The sequence below is a fragment of the Anopheles stephensi genome, assembly GCF_013141755.1.
Source record: "Anopheles stephensi strain Indian chromosome Y unlocalized genomic scaffold, UCI_ANSTEP_V1.0 chrY30, whole genome shotgun sequence".
NCBI classification, from domain to species: Eukaryota; Metazoa; Arthropoda; class Insecta; order Diptera; family Culicidae; genus Anopheles; species Anopheles stephensi.
In genome coordinates this window covers 30,211-48,041 of record NW_023405003.1, presented here as the reverse complement: position 1 = coordinate 48,041, position 17,831 = coordinate 30,211, and the positions used below count along the sequence as shown (strand labels likewise).

At 40.9% G+C, this 17,831-nt stretch overlaps 1 protein-coding gene across 1 annotated transcript; it reads left to right on the top strand.

Annotated features, from left to right (window-relative positions):
• Positions 1-15,002: 15,002 nt before the first annotated feature.
• LOC118515204 (high mobility group B protein 13-like) lies at positions 15,003-17,471 on the top strand. The gene is made up of 4 exons (XM_036061900.1): positions 15,003-15,709; positions 15,776-15,857; positions 15,926-16,229; positions 16,304-17,471. The coding sequence occupies exons 1-4, from the start codon at positions 15,129-15,131 to the stop codon at positions 16,936-16,938; spliced, it is 1,602 nt and encodes a 533-aa protein (XP_035917793.1). The 5' UTR covers positions 15,003-15,128; the 3' UTR covers positions 16,939-17,471.
• Positions 17,472-17,831: the final 360 nt, after the last annotated feature.

Below are 17,831 nucleotides of genomic sequence, written 5' to 3'. Positions count from 1 at the left end.
TTGGCAGAGTACGTTTCCGTGCCTCTACCCATCCGGAACGCATGCTGGTTATTGCTAAGGAGATTGCGGTCCTCTAATTCCTGAGTTAGTCTACGATTTACCATCCTTTCCAACACCTTAGCTGTGCAGTTAAGGAGCGAGATAGGACGGTAGTTATCTATTTCATTAGTTGATTTGTTAGGTTTAGGAATCGGTACGGTTAGGCTAGTTTTCCAATCCGCCGGGATATTCCCGGTGGACCAGATACTATTGTAAATATTAAGAAGAGTTAGTTTTGCATACGGTGGTAGGTTTTTAAGTAAAGGATAGCCTACGTTGTCAGGGCCGGAAGATTTGCCTTGACATTTCCTAAGGGCCCAGTTAAGTTCTGCTATTGAGAAAAGTCTATTGTATCTATGGTTAGTGGCATCTACTTGGGGAAGTGGAATCTGTTCTACGGAAAATTTGCGTCTGCGGAATCGTGGAGAAAAATTATCTGTAGCTGAAACGTTTGCAAAATGTTTTGCAAAAAATTCAGGTACTTCAGATGGTGGAATAGTTGAAGTAGGATCAGAGGGCTGGTTTAGAATAAAAGGGGCATGCGAATGTTGGTTTGAGCCCGAAAGCACACTCACCCGCCGCCAAAGCTCCTTACAGGTCAAGAGAGGGTTGATATCAGCCACGAACTGATTCCAACTACTCTCTTTCGCTGCACGGATGGCTTCTTTGGCAAGGCGATTGGCCTCCCGATACCGATCGGCAAATATGGGTGTGAAAAAATTGTTGGGGACATGGCTGGCGCGGCAGAAACGGCGTAGAGCAGCGCGACGGGCTTTAATAGCCTGCGCGACTGTCTCATTCCACCAGGGGACATTTCTATTGGAGGATGTATTACCTTTGGTATGGGGGATACTACGGGAAGCTGCTATTTCTATGGTTTCTAAGAAGCGGACTGTTGCGAACGCGACAAAATAAAATTATTTTGATGATTGATTGAGCTAAACTGACAGGCATGCAAGAGTTAGATGAAAACTTTAAATCAATAAACATCTTTGTTTAGGATAAATTATCACCGGCAAATATTATTTTAGGAAAACCCTAAACTAACAGAGCGACAAGATTATGATGCGTTATTGGAAATATCTCGAAAAAGGAACAAATCTCGACATATGGTAATCGTAAACTCAGACCATGTAATAAAATACGAAGGTAAACAACATAGGCCGAAAAAGGTTAACGCTAGAACCCAACGCATACGTTATCGTTGCGCGATTAGTTTCACGAAAAAAGGACCTGCGCGAAGATCAAGGCACGGTCGTAAGGCAGTGAAGGAAAGACCAACTTGATGAATAAACAAACGACGCGCAGGCAATAGGCAATAGGAAAATAAACATACGCACTTGAACCACAGATGCGCGATGCGTTACCCATGGTCATAAAACGACAGGGTAGCGTTAGCTGCAATTGCCAGACATTGTAACATTACAGACCTCCTACACTAGCCGACGTCAGGCAGGGATCAAACGCATCGGCATACCGAGTTAGGAAAAAGGAGATCGATGTAATGCTGTTTCATGTTCTTTTTCCCTCCGAATTTTAGTATATAAGACAGGATTTTTGAGAATAAAATCGACTTGTAATCCAAACCTCAACGAAGAAACTTGTGTTTCATTGTTTGGGTATCCATACAGAATCGGGAAAGTTTCACCTTTGCCTTCCCTCCGAAAATTGGCTACGGACTTTGGTGTCTCCCCACTCCGTCGGAAGAATTAGGCGAAATCAAGCCAAGCAAGAACCACGGTTAGATACTTCTCCTAGTTATCCAGGAAAAAAGGCTAATCGTCTGATCGAGCTACGGCATTCCCGTTGTCCACGCCGAGTTAGTGTAGTGCGAGTCCGCCGCTAAAAACTTCTCCTGGTTTTCCAGGAAAAAAGGTTAGCCGCCTGATTCAAGCAACTCTGACAAGGCCAGGAATCTGCGCAGAGATCTCCGAATCGATCACTCCTTCGCGTGGTCGGTTCAACAACGGTTCGTTATCGAACTAACAAATGGTGGCTCCAGAGAGGAGTTGTTAATATCCGCGCGCGTTAACAACTCATTCGAGCGAACTTACGTTCGTGGTGTGCTGTCGCCAAAAGAACAGCCTATAACTGAACCCGCACCAAGCAGTGCTTCAAAAAGGTTCAGATTCAAATTCTGCGCTCGTGAAAAATAAAGTGAATTGCAGTGAGTGAAACGGTTTACAATTTATACACGTAAGAACTACAGTGCTCTAAGTTAACCGATCGAGTGCCGTTGCGATCATATCAATGTGCACAAGTGCAGAATAAAATCGGAGAGCATCAGTGAGTGCCAGTGCGTGATATAAGCTATATCTAAGCAATAAACACGGCTCCGAACTAACCCAGACCAAAGGGTAATAAAGTTCTTCCAAAAAGGTAGAACTAAACGGAGTACGTTATTTTATCCGAGAACAATAGTGTTACAAAACGGCTCCGGAGTGAATGAAAAAGGTGCACATTCGAAACAAACTCGAAAGAAACTTTAAATGTTTAGCGAGGACGTCTATGCTAACGAAAGAAATCGTGTTTAACAATCAGTACGTGGACAACCGCGGAATAATAAGTTAACCGAGTGAATGACGTTTCGATCGTTTTAAAGTGCTCGCGTTTAAATAATTGAGGACATAAACACCAGTGCATAAAAGAAACTTATCAGCAATACGCACGTGGGAAAAAGTTCTCGTAAGGCGTATCTTAACGGAGTAAGTCAGTTGACTATCGGTGCAGATGGTTTTTTAGTACGACTCCGGAGTGAATTATCAGCGAGATCGAGACCACATTGAACTACCGGGCACGTCAAGGAAAGGTACCACCGAAAACGGTAAGTCAAACTTTCTTATCTATAGCTCAGAGTAGGAATTTTAAAGATCCGCCGAGATGCCTTACAAATTTACCACGAACACTTCCGGCAGTTGCCGATTGTGCGTGGCGGAAGACACTTCCGAAGAAAGCATGATTTCATGCTATGAATGTGATAGGTGGTTTCATTTAACATGTGCCAAACTAACACGTAAACCAAAGCCGGAAGAATGCTGGCTTTGCGTAAAATGTCAAAAGATAGCATATGAACTTAATAGATTGCCCAAAGAATCTGCTAGTAAGGATACAGAGGCTATGTTCACACGACTATTGCTTGGTCAACAAGAACAATCAAAAGAGCAATTACAAGAATTTTTAAAAGCAGTAACAACTATTGCGGGCGACAAACAAGGATCGCCGTACATAGAAACACTATTAAAAAGACAATCGCTTATGCAGTTGCCGAAATTTGGAGGGGATCCTGTAGAATGGCCAAATTTTAAGCAAATATTTGATGATACTAATGAGGAGGGAAGATTCTCTAATTTAGAGAATTTAAACCGCCTTAAACAGGCCTTATATGGACCAGCCCTCAAAAGCGTTCAACAACTAATGTTGGATTCTACAAACGTGCCAGAAATAATGACACGCTTGAGGAACTCCTTCGGGAGAACAGATTTAGTGTATCTTGAACTACGTAATAATCTGTTTAAAATCCGAGGAGATTCCAAAAGCAATGTCGTGGAAATGGTAAACGCTTTAGAAAACCTCATTCAAACAGTAAACTTGATGAGCGAACCGGACTACCTGAAAGATCACACTTTGGTGTTGGAGTTGACTGCTAGGCTACCACACCAAATTCAGGAAAAAAGAGCGCAGTACATGGCTGAAGCGGAATCACCGTTAAGGGTTCAAACTTTAGATAACTTATGCGATTGGTTGAGACCTTTCGCTAAAACGGCAAACATGTTAAAAACAATATCCGCACATACCCAACGTGGAGGCGTTCATCTTCACGAACAAAAAATCCCATACAAAGGTTTTCAACAACCAATTAAAAGGTGTAAGGATTTCGAACAGAATTCGAAAGAAACTGGCAAATGCTTAATATGCAATAAGCTACATGAATCGATCAAATGTTATGCATTGGTCAATGAGGTGCCACCTGAGCGAATAAAAATTGCTAAAAATAAAGGTTTATGTTTAGGTTGCTTGAAATCTAACAATCATACAATACATGATTGTAGATCCGCGCAAATATGCGGGATAAATGGATGCACCGATAGGCATCATAAAATGCTTCATGTACCTCAAAATTTTGAAATCGCAGGAGTAAACAATCATCAAGAACTAGAAGCAGCGTCATCAACGCACTTCCAAGTGTTGCCAGTTGAATTGATAAACGGCAATCACAAAATAAAAACCTATGCGCTATTAGACCCAGGTTTATCCTCGACCCTATTAGAAGAAAAGGTTGCGCGTCAACTTAACCTAAATGGGGAAGTAAAACCGCTCCAATTACTATGGACACAAGGCAAACAAACTGAACACGTTAAAAGCCAAAAAGTGGAATTAAGAATCAAGGGTCCAACTAAAAAGGGTTTTCAACTGAAGAATGTAAGAACAGTTAAAGATTTGAAATAACCTGTTCAATCTTTAGATTATGATGATCTAAGCAAAAAATATGCTCACCTTACTAATCTTCCTGTTTCAGGATTTCAAAATATTCGACCCAGTATAATGATCGGCTTGAATAACAATCATTTATTGATGGGGTTTAAACATAAATATGGTAAACCCACAGAACCGATAGCAATGAGGACAAGATTAGGTTGGCTAATTTACGGAAAAACAACCGAAAGCCAAGAAGAGGAATATTCCATGATAGTACAAGAGAAATATAGTTTTCGTAAACCAATATCCACCAAATTTTCAGTAGAAGAGTGTGGATTAAAACCAGGTGTTCAAATTTCTTTACCTACGGATATTGCTAATTCAAGCTTAAAACAACCAGCAAAACGACGGAAAATAAAATCTGAAAAAATAATTTGCAGAGATATCAATAGCCATCAGTTAAAGAGAGACAAATCCGGAGAGATTCGTCAAAAGAGCTACAAATTAATAAATGAAATTCAGTTGTTCAGGTATCAACTACAAAAAAGAATAGAAATAGGATTTCTACCTGCAACGCAAACTCCAACTTTTTAATGGAAGTACAGATGAAAAAACATCAAAAAGGATCTGCACCTGTAAACACTTTACACGGGAAATACCGCCGTCCAGTCAATGAACTGGCGGATTTGAATGTTTACGGCAAACAAAAGTTTGAATCACCGTTAAACAAGAAACACAGGCTACCCAATAAAGGACCAATTGAAAGTAGTTTCATAGGAATTCATGAAGAAAATATGATTGAAGAGGTAATTGATAAAGAATTACCAGCAATAAAGATGAAAAGTAAGAAAATAATTCCTGATACAATGAACTACGAGGTTTTGACAGCCAGCTCAAGGAAAGCTACTGCAATCACACAAACGATTAAGCCTATAGGAAAAGGGTTTATTGGTTTAATCAAAGGCCTCAGGGTATTGTTCCACAATTTATCGACCTTTATATTAATCATGTTATTTCTCTTTTCAGCTGAAGTTTTGGGTAATACAACAAGGGGATTGATTACATATTTGATTGCAACCAACGAACTATTCGCAAAAGAAAATAGCCTCTTGCATGCCACAAATGATATAAGAAGACAAGAAAATCTATCAAATCAAATCGACACAAACGAAACGTTCAAATATTTTAACTTTCAAAAATTCAAAGTAAAAAACGATCGTCAAATGGACATTGCGAGAAAAAATACACATTAGTTTTCTAAAAGAGTAGTAGTGAAGAGATTAGCTCAAACGTTAGAAAAAATCGACTATGACTCTGTATATCAAAAGTCTTGTAATTGCAACGCACCCGCGCAAGGGCAACGCATTTCATCAGTAACGTCTGAGTTCAACCAGAATCAGAGAAGTCTTCAGAGCGTCATTCTTCATCCGGTAGAAAAAGTTGGTCTGCTATCAACAATTAGATGACAACGGTCAACGTCGAAGACAACTACGAAGCGGTAATATGCGGTTGGCTAGTGCTTAGATACGAAATTGGCTATCTCAACAAAAAAATGGAACTTCAAAGGGGGTGCAAAGTCACAACTATAATCTACGAAGAAAGCTAGCTAATGTTCAACTATCAAACGTTCAAGGTCGAACAAATGCTGTATGTCTTGCTTACGCCATCGAGAGACTACTGTTTGGTCATATGGGCCGAGTCTGATGGAAAGCAAGGTCAAGATGCTGAGATCTCCAGAAGATGAAAAACCTGTTATACAAAGTGATGAGAGAATCACTTCTTCTGTGCAACTAAATCAGAGCTGAACAACATCCAAGTCTACAATAGTTTCCGCATAACGCCTTACTGCGGTCTAAACTTTAATCTTGGTCGACCAGCTGATTACAATGCATCTTCAACTATCGATATCTAAATCTTAAAATCCAGCATCAAAATAACGACTATTCTTCACATCGTAGCCACTTGAGAAATCGCCCAACTGAAGCCATCGTGTTTTAAGACGACGACGTGTGAAATCAACGAGCAACTACAACATCTCTTATCCTGTAGAGATTTTTGATAATCTTTTCAATCAAAGTCGTATCTGAGCTTCAACGCCCAACGCGCAGCCCTACGAGTAGTCCAATGTGCAACCAACAGTGAATTATGCCTCACAACTATCATCTCCTTCGTTATCGCCTCGACAACCTACAAGCACCAACGCATCCTCACCGGCTAGACATCTGTAAATGGTTTCTTCAACCGACTGCAAGCATCGATGAACCATCAACGGCAGAATGCGTGCAATTACAATCAGGTGTCGTATAATGAGAGTCGAAACAATTCAATTGATTTAAATATTAGGAAAATTAACTCAAAGGGAGAATTTGAATTTTATCTCGGCAGTAATACGTCGCGATTATTTGGTAAAACTTGTAGTTTTACGAGGGCCGGAATGTTGCGAACGCGACAAAATAAAATTGAGCTAAACTGACAGGCATGCAAGAGTTAGATGAAAACTTTAAATCAATAAACATCTTTGTTTAGGATAAATTATCACCGGCAAATATTATTTTAGGAAAACCCTAAACTAACAGAGCGACAAGATTATGATGCGTTATTGGAAATATCTCGAAAAAGGAACAAATCTCGACATATGGTAATCGTAAACTCAGACCATGTAATAAAATACGAAGGTAAACAACATAGGCCGAAAAAGGTTAACGCTAGAACCCAACGCATACGTTATCGTTGCGCGATTAGTTTCACGAAAAAAGGACCTGCGCGAAGATCAAGGCACGGTCGTAAGGCAGTGAAGGAAAGACCAACTTGATGAATAAACAAACGACGCGCAGGCAATAGGCAATAGGAAAATAAACATACGCACTTGAACCACAGATGCACGATGCGTTACCCATGGTCATAAAACGACAGGGTAGCGTTAGCTGCAATTGCCAGACATTGTAACATTACAGACCTCCTACACTAGCCGACGTCAGGCAGGGATCAAACGCATCGGCATACCGAGTTAGGAAAAAGGAGATCGATGTAATGCTGTTTCATGTTCTTTTTCCCTCCGAATTTTAGTATATAAGACAGGATTTTTGAGAATAAAATCGACTTGTAATCCAAACCTCAACGAAGAAACTTGTGTTTCATTGTTTGGGTATCCATACAGAATCGGGAAAGTTTCACCTTTGCCTTCCCTCCGAAAATTGGCTACGGACTTTGGTGTCTCCCCACTCCGTCGGAAGAATTAGGCGAAATCAAGCCAAGCAAGAACCACGGTTAGATACTTCTCCTGGTTATCCAGGAAAAAAGGCTAATCGTCTGATCGAGCTACGGCATTCCCGTTGTCCACGCCGAGTTAGTGTAGTGCGAGTCCGCCGCTAAAAACTTCTCCTGGTTTTCCAGGAAAAAAGGTTAGCCGCCTGATTCAAGCAACTCTGACAAGGCCAGGAATCTGCGCGGAGATCTCCGAATCGATCACTCCTTCGCGTGGTCGGTTCAACAACGGTTCGTTATCGAACTAACACGGGAAATGGGAGGATTTTCGTCAAAAGGTAGATTAAAGCGGATTTCTGTTTGATACTTTTCTCAGTCAGCCTCCTCATACTTCCAACGAGGACGTACGAGAGATGGCTGAGAGCGAAAAGTACTACGGATAAAAAGTGGAAAGTGGTCGCTATTGTGTGTGTCTGTGTCAACGTCTATGTGGAATTGAGGTGCCATAGAAGATGACACCGCACAGTAATCAAGGATAAAGCTACTTCCGTCAGACGGAGAAACACGGGTTGGGGTATGGTTGTGGAGGATTTGTAAGTCTACAGTATGGAATATTTCATCTAAGAGGTTGCCACGGGAATTTGTAAGGGGACAACCCCAGGAGTTGTTTTGGGCGTTAAGATCTCCTAGGAGGATCAGTGGATAAGAAAACTGAGAGAGTAGGTCAGGAAGATCGTTTTGTAGAGGAGATAATTTGAGAGAAGGAGATAGATATATGCAGAGAATGGTTGCTTTTATCGGGAATGCTATTTGTACGGTTACTGAAGGTATTGAGGTGGATAGGTTAATTTGTTAGTGGGAATGTGTTTAAGAACTCCTAAACACACGTTGTAGTGAGGATGTGTAGGATTAATGTTGAAAAACCAGTTATACTTATTGAAAGGAGTGTTAGAAAGAGAGGGAATGGCTTGAGTTTCTTGTAGGGTGATGATGCTGGGGTTATGCTTGGTTATGAGGAGTTTTAATTCATTTAGGTTATTTTTCATGCTTCTTATATTCCAGGATAATGCAAAAAGGGGTTGTTGGCTAGAGGAATTTTGTGAGTTTTGGGGATCGCCCGAAATATGAAGGGCAGGGGATTCAGATGTGTAGTTGGAGGGAAAAAGCGATGAAGGAATAAAGGATCTTTCTAACTAGGTTTTTTCTTTTTCGTACTACGGGTAAAACAGCAGCAGTGTTTTCGGGGAAGCGTGAGGTGTCGCAATGAGTTCGCCGACCCTCACTGCCGGGTTCCCCCCGCTCCGTTCTACGGAACAAAGAGGGAGAACGCTTCCGGCATACTTGGACGATACAAATGAATACGGGGAAAAACGGTTCCTGGTTCTACGCGCTTTAGAAGGAAAGCAACTACCAAAGAACCCATGGATTCTCTCTGACACCATCAAGAGAGCGATAGGTAAGATAGAGCTGGGACGTCAACTGGACAATAGCACATATCTCATCGAAACCAGATCCGAAAAAATTTTTACCTTACTGCAAAAGATTTCCTCTTTAACAAACGGCGAGGGAATAACAATCACACCACACGCTACTCTCAATTCCGTGAAATTTGTTTTCACGTGCAACTCGATAAACGAAATGGACATGGAGGAAATAAAAACACACCTAGCAGCCGAAAACATAACGGAAGTGTACCGATTCACGAAGAGAATAAACGGCCAAGTTACGCCGACAAATTCGTACGTCGTGACAATGCAAGCAACGAAAATCCCGGAATATATATACATTGGGCTAGAGAGGATAAAAACACGGGTATATTATCCACGACCGATGCGTTGCAACAAATGCCTCCGTTTTGGACATACTACAAAGAATTGTGCAAACAAAGAAATTTGTTCAAACTGCGGACAAAATTCTCACGGTCCCTGTAACTCCACACCAAACTGTGCTAACTGCCAGGAAAACCACAACACATTTGACTAAAAATGCCCATTATATGTGAAGGAAACTGAAATTATCAAAATAAAAGTGAACCAAAATTGCACTTTCCGAGAGGCCCGAACACAAATAGAACAAAACAATCAAAAACAAACCATGGCAAACATTGTGCAACAAAGATTGGTTACTGCACAACAGTCAGACTCAAAAGATAAAATAATTGAAGGTCTCGTAAAAACAATAAATAAGCTTAACGAGCAAATCGAAACTCTGACAAAAACTGTAGAAAAACTAACAAAACAAAAGAACACCACACACCGACCGCCAAACGAATCAGACATGGAATCAGATTACTCAGAACCAAACAACACAAATCCATCAGCAACAAACAAAACTATGATCTTTAAACACCCACGTACATCATCCAGCGACGAAAAACAGACAAAAAAATCGAAACGTTCAACAAATAAGTGACTTTTTGAAGATTTGAGTACACGAAAACTCTTTTTATTTTTAAATGGATTATACAACCCAAAACATAAATACGAACAACGGGAATTCAGAACCAAAATTTTTGTTCAATTGGAATATACGAAGCTTTTCGAAAAACTTGAGTGAACTAAAGCTATTAATAAATAAACATGAGCCGAGTATAATTACCCTACAAGAAGCACATATACCTCCAAACATACTTAATAGAACTCCTCTTAATAAATACGCATGGATTGTTAAGCCTTCCTCCACCACACATCATAGCATCTGTATTGGAATTTATAAAGACCTACCGTACAAAAATATTCCTATCAATTCAAAAATGCCAGCTCTATGTGCCCATATAAAAAGCCCAATAGAAATTTATATAATTTGCTTATACTTATCACCAAACAATAGTTACGATATCGAAACGGAACTAAATAACATGATCAACATAATACCACACCCCATGCTTCTTATAGGAGACTTTAATGCACAACATGAGGACTGGGGCTGCCCCATAACAAACAATCGAGGCAGAATTGTTCATAGCACTTTTGAAAATAGCCAGATACACGCAATTTTTCACCAATTTCCCACTCGCATTGATCCTTCCACAGGCCATCAAAGCTCAATTGATCACTGTGCAATTTCCTACTCAATAGTCACTAACTTCAGCCTTTCTTCTGAACAAGATCTTTTTGGCAGCGACCATTTTCCACTAACAATTAAGCACGTACCTTCAATCCCAAACCCAACAAAACCCTCATACCGACCACGGTGGAAATACGAAGAAGCGGAGTGGTCAACCTACCAACATGTGCTAAATAGTTCCCCATGGAGTTCAATGACAGTGAGTGAACAAAGACTCATAGAGCTGATATTAGAAGCGGCTTCAAAAAGCATCCCAAAAACCAATGGAACTATATCCAAAAGATATGTTCCTTGGTGGAATAGGGAGGTAGCAGAAGCGATAAGGCTTAGACGAAAATATCTGCGAAAACTCCGGAAATTAGCACCCTCAAATTGTAACGATCACATTCGCCAAGACATATACGAAAAATATAAAGATGCACATAAACTATCCAGAATAGCAATTTTCAAGGCAAAATCCAAGTCCTGGGAAAAACTTATCCTTGAAATCAGCCCATCCACTTCTTCCAAAGAAGTGTGGCGTAGGGTAAGGCTTTTGACAGGACAAAAATCGTGTTCTCACCTTCCAAATCTAATTAATCCTCAAAATCCAATCACTAATCCTTCCGAAATAGCTGAGAGCTTTGCTGAACATTTCCAAAATATATCCTCGAACAAAAGTTACTCTGCCAAATTTTTGAAGTATAAATTAGCGGCCGAACAAAAAAGTCTCTCCTTTACAACCTCCCAAAATATACACTACAATAAACCATTCACAATACAAGAGCTTCAACATGCGTTAAAAAAGTGCAATGGAAAATCTGCTGGCCCAGATGGTGTGGGATACCCACTGCTCCAACACCTCCCATCTTGTGCATTGGAGTACTTGTTAAAAATTTACAATGATATTTGGCACACAGGTGAAATTCCAGATGGATGGAAACATAGTTACGTCATACCTATACCTAAACCACAAAAATCTTCGTTTGATGTCAATAGCTACCGACCAATATCATTATTAAACTGTATAAGTAAAATCTTAGAAAGAATGGTCAACAGACGATCAAGCCACGAGTTGGAAAACAGAAAACTATTACATATCAATCAACACGCATTCAGAAGTGGTCATGGCACAGAAACTTACTTTGCAAAACTGGACAATATGCTTTCAACAGCAAAAGAAAATAAAAAACACACAGATCTAGCTACAATAGACCTTGCCAAAGCCTATGATTTAACTTGGCGACATGGCATTTTAAAACAATTAAAAAATTGGGGTTTCAAAGGAAATTTGCCAATCTTCATAAAAAACTTTTTACAAAACCGGACATTCTCAATCACAATAGGAAACACTTTTTCTCAAATAAAAATGGTGGAAAACGGTGTTCCTCAAGGCGCTATTCTCTCGCCAACTCTTTTTCTTATCAGTATTGAATCCCTTTTCTTTTCCATACCTCAAAATGTTACCTGTTTAGTATATGCAGACGACATAACAATAATCTCTATGGACTCTTCACCCAGAGAAGCTAGAATAAAACTGCAAAAGGGTCTATACAAACTACAGCAGTGGTGCAAATCGACCGGGTTTCAAGTGGCTCCGGATAAATGCAAAATATTACATATTTGTAATCTCAAACATTCACGCCCAAATAATACATTAAAGATAAATAGTATACAGATACCAAATGTCCGTAAAGCAAAAATTTTAGGGGTCATTTTAGACAGCAAAATGTCCTTTATTGCACATTGTAATTACATCAAAACGATAACGAAATCCCATTCAAATTTGTTTAAAATGTTAGGCTCGGGCAAAATCAGAGCCTCGAGAGCAATCATGATCCGGTTAATAAATAACTGGCTTCTTCCAACAATGCTTTATGGGACAGAAATAATTAGTTCACAATTTGATACGTTCCATACAAAAATAGCTCCCATATATCATACAGCAATCAGATTGACTACCGGTGCTTTCAAAACCAGCCCTACGGATTCCCTTATATGCGAAAGCGGAGCACTCCCATTCAACTATGTTGCCATAATGCGACTGATTGGATCTGCGTGCCGCTGTGTAGAAAAAGAGTTTGAATGTCGGGTTTGTTCGAGGACAAACACGAATCAAGCATACCAACTCACAATAGAGCATATTAAAAATAATTACTCAACATATCACAAAATTTATACGGATGGTTCGATTAACACTATTCAGGCTGGTTGTGAAATTTACTCTGAAAATACAAACCCAATCACTAATTCTGCAGTAAAATTACCTGACTTTACGTCAATATTCTCCGCTGAAGCCATAGCAATCACCATAGCTGCCGAGGAAGCCATTAATCCACACAAACTAAATGTAATATTTTCTGACAGCGCTAGTGTTTTAGCTGCATTAGAACATGGGCAAATTAAAGACCCGCATATTCAATCAATAGAACTGGCTATCAATAAAAACAACATAACCTTCTGTTGGATACCAAGCCACATCGGAGTTACAGGAAACGAAAAAGCAGATAGACTCGCTAATCAAGGCCGAAAATCACCAGATATAAATACACATCCCTTATCCTAAAGGGATGCAATAAAAAAGTGCAAACACGAGCTTACCAATGCTTGGCAACACACATGGTTACAGGACACATCAAATAAACTAAGATTCATCAAAACATCCACATCACCATGGCCAGATCTCCAGAACAGCAAAGACCAACAGGTCATCTCAAGGCTAAGAATCGGGCACACCCTCTTAACACATAGCTATTTATTCTCAAAAGAATCTCCACCAATCTGCCGATTCTGTGGGAAACAAACCACAGTCCGACATCTTCTAACAGAATGCTACGGGTATATTACTTTTAAAAAATCGTGTAATTTGGATGATAATATCGATGATATTTTGTCTCCTGATGACAAAAAACAGAAAAATCTTTTGCGATTCCTCAGGAAAACGCAACTTTATGACAAAATTTAAATTCATTTGAAACAAAAAATAATAATAATAATAATAATAATCAAAATATTAACAATATAAAAAGAAGAGAGGAATAATTATATAATCCAAGTAGCTAATTAGACTGTATTAAATACAGGCTGGAGCATACATGGTCAGAAGGTAGGAGTTACCAAACAACTCACGAAGGGGCAAATTCGACCAAGAGAGAGATTTGCTTCTCTCCTTTGGTCTGGTGCAACCAGGGTTCAGGGGCTTGAGTTACCTTAAACAACTTTTCACACTATTAATCCTCCCTATCCCCGTTATCCTTTAAATTTCACTTTTTTTTCCCAATAATAGTACAATAACCAAAAATTCATTTTTAAATCATACAAAACAAAAAACGGGAACAATACTACAGGTAAGAGACGAAAGAGGTCCAAGAGACCCAAAGTCTCTCAAAACTCTACAAACAACAACAACATTCTTTCTTGTTTAACTATTGCCTTTCCAGCTTGTGTTTACATATCCTTTATGCTAACGCTGCATTATGCTAAAGTTTAACTCACTATCGTGGTCGCAAACCACCAGTTCAAACCCATGCTATAATGTTTGTTCATTGATCAGGAACACTTGCGTTTCACATAAGGTAAACATTCATCGCGCTGGACGCACTTGCCGTTTGTCACATGCTGTAATGTAAACGTTAATCGCGCTGAATGCGCATGTTGAGGCGCGCATTGTTATGTAAACATTCTCGACGCTCTAGCACCGCACTAAAGGCGTTGTGTACGCCACACTGTATCGTAAACATTGGTCGCGCGCTGCTTATGCCTTATCCGCGCTGATTTACTGCCTAAGCTGAAATCTTCTCGGTGCGTGGAACATTCTATCGGAAAAATTGTTTCTTTCATGCAACATTTTCAATCAAGATTTGGTTTGATTATGCCCAAGGTTACCTTCCTCTGTCCCTAGCGCTGTCGCGTTCGCAACAAAGAGGATAAACCCTTCGAGTGTTATGGGAAGACCACCTAAACATGGTAATATCCCTAAGATCTGGCGGTTGGCTGGGTTTCTTTCAGGGTAACCAGGAGAACAAAAGTGTCAGTAGATTGTCAGTAGAGGTAAAGCTGCGAGAGAACTCTGGTGCAGGAACAACATCTAAAGGATGTCAAAACCAAGGAAAGTTCAGAGATGGAGGTGATTTTCTATACAAAAGACATTGAGTGATAGCTTGAACGTGTGGGATGCAGTTGTAGTTGTTTGATGTTAAACTACTTCCTAGTGACAAAAGGTAAAGACATTCGACAATGGTAGCATTCTCATCCAAATTTCTTTTTTCCAGTTATTTATTTCAGAACGCTAGACACACACACACACACACACACACACACACAAAACGCCCCTTTATGTAAACATATAAAACTTAAAACAATAATCAGAACAATCACGAAAGTGCCGCTTGTAGTAAGAGAACAAACAAATCGTCGACAGCACCATGCTACAAAACAGTGCCTTCGGGACACCGATGCTGGACGGCAAACCGGTACTGCCTGAGATTTACTCCCATCATCAAACAGTGGACAAACTGGACATCGTCGCAGAACCTCAACAGCTCACGATCTACAACAACAATAATGCGGACATAGCCTATCGCAACAGCAGCAGTATCCTCGCACCTCCAAGATATGCCGTCGAGAGATCAACTCCAACCGTCGAACACGATGGCTGGTATGGCCGTCTGTTGGACCATACAAACTACACACGGCACACGCCGGAACCAGCAGCGCACGATGTTCAACCATTAAAGACTGAGAACAATACATCACAGCGCAACGACGAGATTACTCCGAATGCTGCCGATGGTGAGGAGGTGCTTATTGGAACGTGCCAGCAGCACATGGTGCCACACGCCCAAACGCCGGCCGAGGAAGTCACACAACCGCAAGGCAACATCGCGGCTGCTGTGGCGTGCAGACCGAAGAAGAAGGCAGGACAGCGGCGGCCAATGAATGCGTCCATCCTTTTTTGTAAACGGCATCGGTCAGTGTTGAAGGAGCACTACCCGGAGGAAAACAGGTGCGTGTGTCTGTGTGTCTGTGTATACATCTGACCTAATCCTTCATTATCTACTCCTCATCCCAGGGAAACCACAAAAAAGCTTGGCAAATGGTGGAAAAATGCAACAGCGAAACAGAAAAAACCCTACCAGCTGCTGGCGGAAAAGGTATCCCGACACATTCCTTTCCGTTCAGGTGGGAACTCAATTAACACTGCTGTTTCTGTTTTTTTCAGAACAAAACTAAGTTTCTGGACGTTAATCCAAGTTTCCGGTGGTGCAAAAGTTCCACCATGGCGTCGTGTGACAAAAACGTTGATGACGAACCAGTTTTGAGTAAAGATAAGACTGAGCCAATGGAGACCGAACCGGAGGCAACCCTATCGCCTGATCTATTGGAGGCGGCCCAAGCTTTGTTGAGCTTGCGTGGAAGCGTCGAGGATCGCCGTCCGCTCACTACGTTCAAGCTGGCGGATGATTCGGACATGGAAAGCTTAAACAAACTTTGCGTCGAAACGCGCCAGTGCGGTGATAGAGCAGGTAAGTGTTAGCAGACTGAAGGATTAAGAAGAAGACGGAACAGCAGCATAAGCATTCCTTCCTTTCGCCATTAGATGCGGGACAGCCTTGGAAGCCACGATACAACCGAGTTTCCGAATCAGATCAATGTTCCACTGGTGTTGGTAATGTCCCAGATCAGGTTAATGATGGTACCGAAAGCACAACTCGTGCTGCTAGGTCTTGTAAGGCCAAGCGATACTATGACTTTATGAGTCATATGTACCCGAGTGTGCAGGCCAAACGTGCCACTAGCTCGAAGAAAACGCAGAAGGCGCACAATGATCGTACCAGTCGGCATCGCGAGTCAAATACGGGATGTCTAGTGGAACCCACAGATGTAGAAGCATTGAACAAAAACCTGGAACGGGAACTAGACAAAGAGCTTATGAACATACCCGCGCTTAGTATCGATCTTTTCCGTGCCATTCAGAACAACGAACAGAACACCACAGAACCCTGCCATCTAGCGTCTGGCTCGAAAGCCACAACAAAGATTTTCATGCGGCCATCGTCTCCGGAAGCTACTACCGGCTATACAAGGTCTACGCCGGAAAACCGGATTTCTGTGGTGCCATCGACCGTGCAACCGGTACCACCGCCAGCCACCAATCCCGTCGGTTGCCGGAAGCGGAAGCAACCGCGAGAAAAAATAATCCGGTATGTCCTACCCAGGACTGACCAAAGATAGGTGCTCTGCGTACTGGGCTCCGCAATATGGTGGCATTCTTATGACGTGTACCATTGTACCTGGCCAATTCGTTTGGTGAAGATCTTGATCTCCGATCTCCCTTTCCGGATCTCGGCTAGGACGGAAAACAGGGCTAACGTTTTTTGTTTGTTTTTTTTTTTCCTGTAAGACTAAGCATACTAGTTAAGCACAAAAGTATTGCAGTAAGAGCTACAATGGAATGCCTGTTAACTTTGTTACCTGGACAAATATGCTGGGCATCGTTTTTTCCGTTTTGTTCATGGATTGTTTTCTCGGATTGTCATAAGTTCCGCGCCCAGTCCTTAAAATCCACCGGTAATTTAGTTCGGGAACAAAACGATATCCTTATTTGCTTACTCAGTTAGGACTTAGGGCTTAGAAACCTTAGATTAAGGGACGTAATGAGAGATAGACTAAGAAGCGTAACGAGAAAGTGGGAGATACTATTTATTTGCATTTTAGTAATGTTTAGCAAAGCTAATCATAACAACAACAGGAAAACAGTATGCTAAACCACAAAAAAAATGAAGATTCATGCTAGTTTGCTACACAGCGGTGCTCGAGTGGCCATAGTTGTCTGTCCAAAAAAGGTTGGAACCAGACCCTAGTCGTCCCTAGATTTTTTTTTTTCTTTTATTTATAGAGGCTTTGGGTCTTTGAGACTTCATTCGCCTCTTTCCTGTCTATTGTTACATATGTGTGGTAAAAACTATGGCTTAACTATTGCTTAACTATTATTCTTTTTGTAATATGGAAACTATTGTGCTATAAATTTATAGTTCGCGGTACAGGTTGCTGATGTGTAAAAAATCGGATGAGGCGGTTCTGCTGTTGCTTGTCGGGAGATAGTATGATGGCTAGGTCGGTATCTA

Coding starts and splice junctions, on each gene's coding strand:
- LOC118515204 (XM_036061900.1), top strand. CDS start 15,129: ATGCTACAAAACAGTGCCTTCGGGACACCGATGCTGGACGGCAAACCG. Junction 15,710..15,775: donor CACTACCCGGAGGAAAACAG/GTGCGTGTGTCT, acceptor TCCTCATCCCAG/GGAAACCACAAAAAAGCTTG. Junction 15,858..15,925: donor ACCAGCTGCTGGCGGAAAAG/GTATCCCGACAC, acceptor TGTTTTTTTCAG/AACAAAACTAAGTTTCTGGA.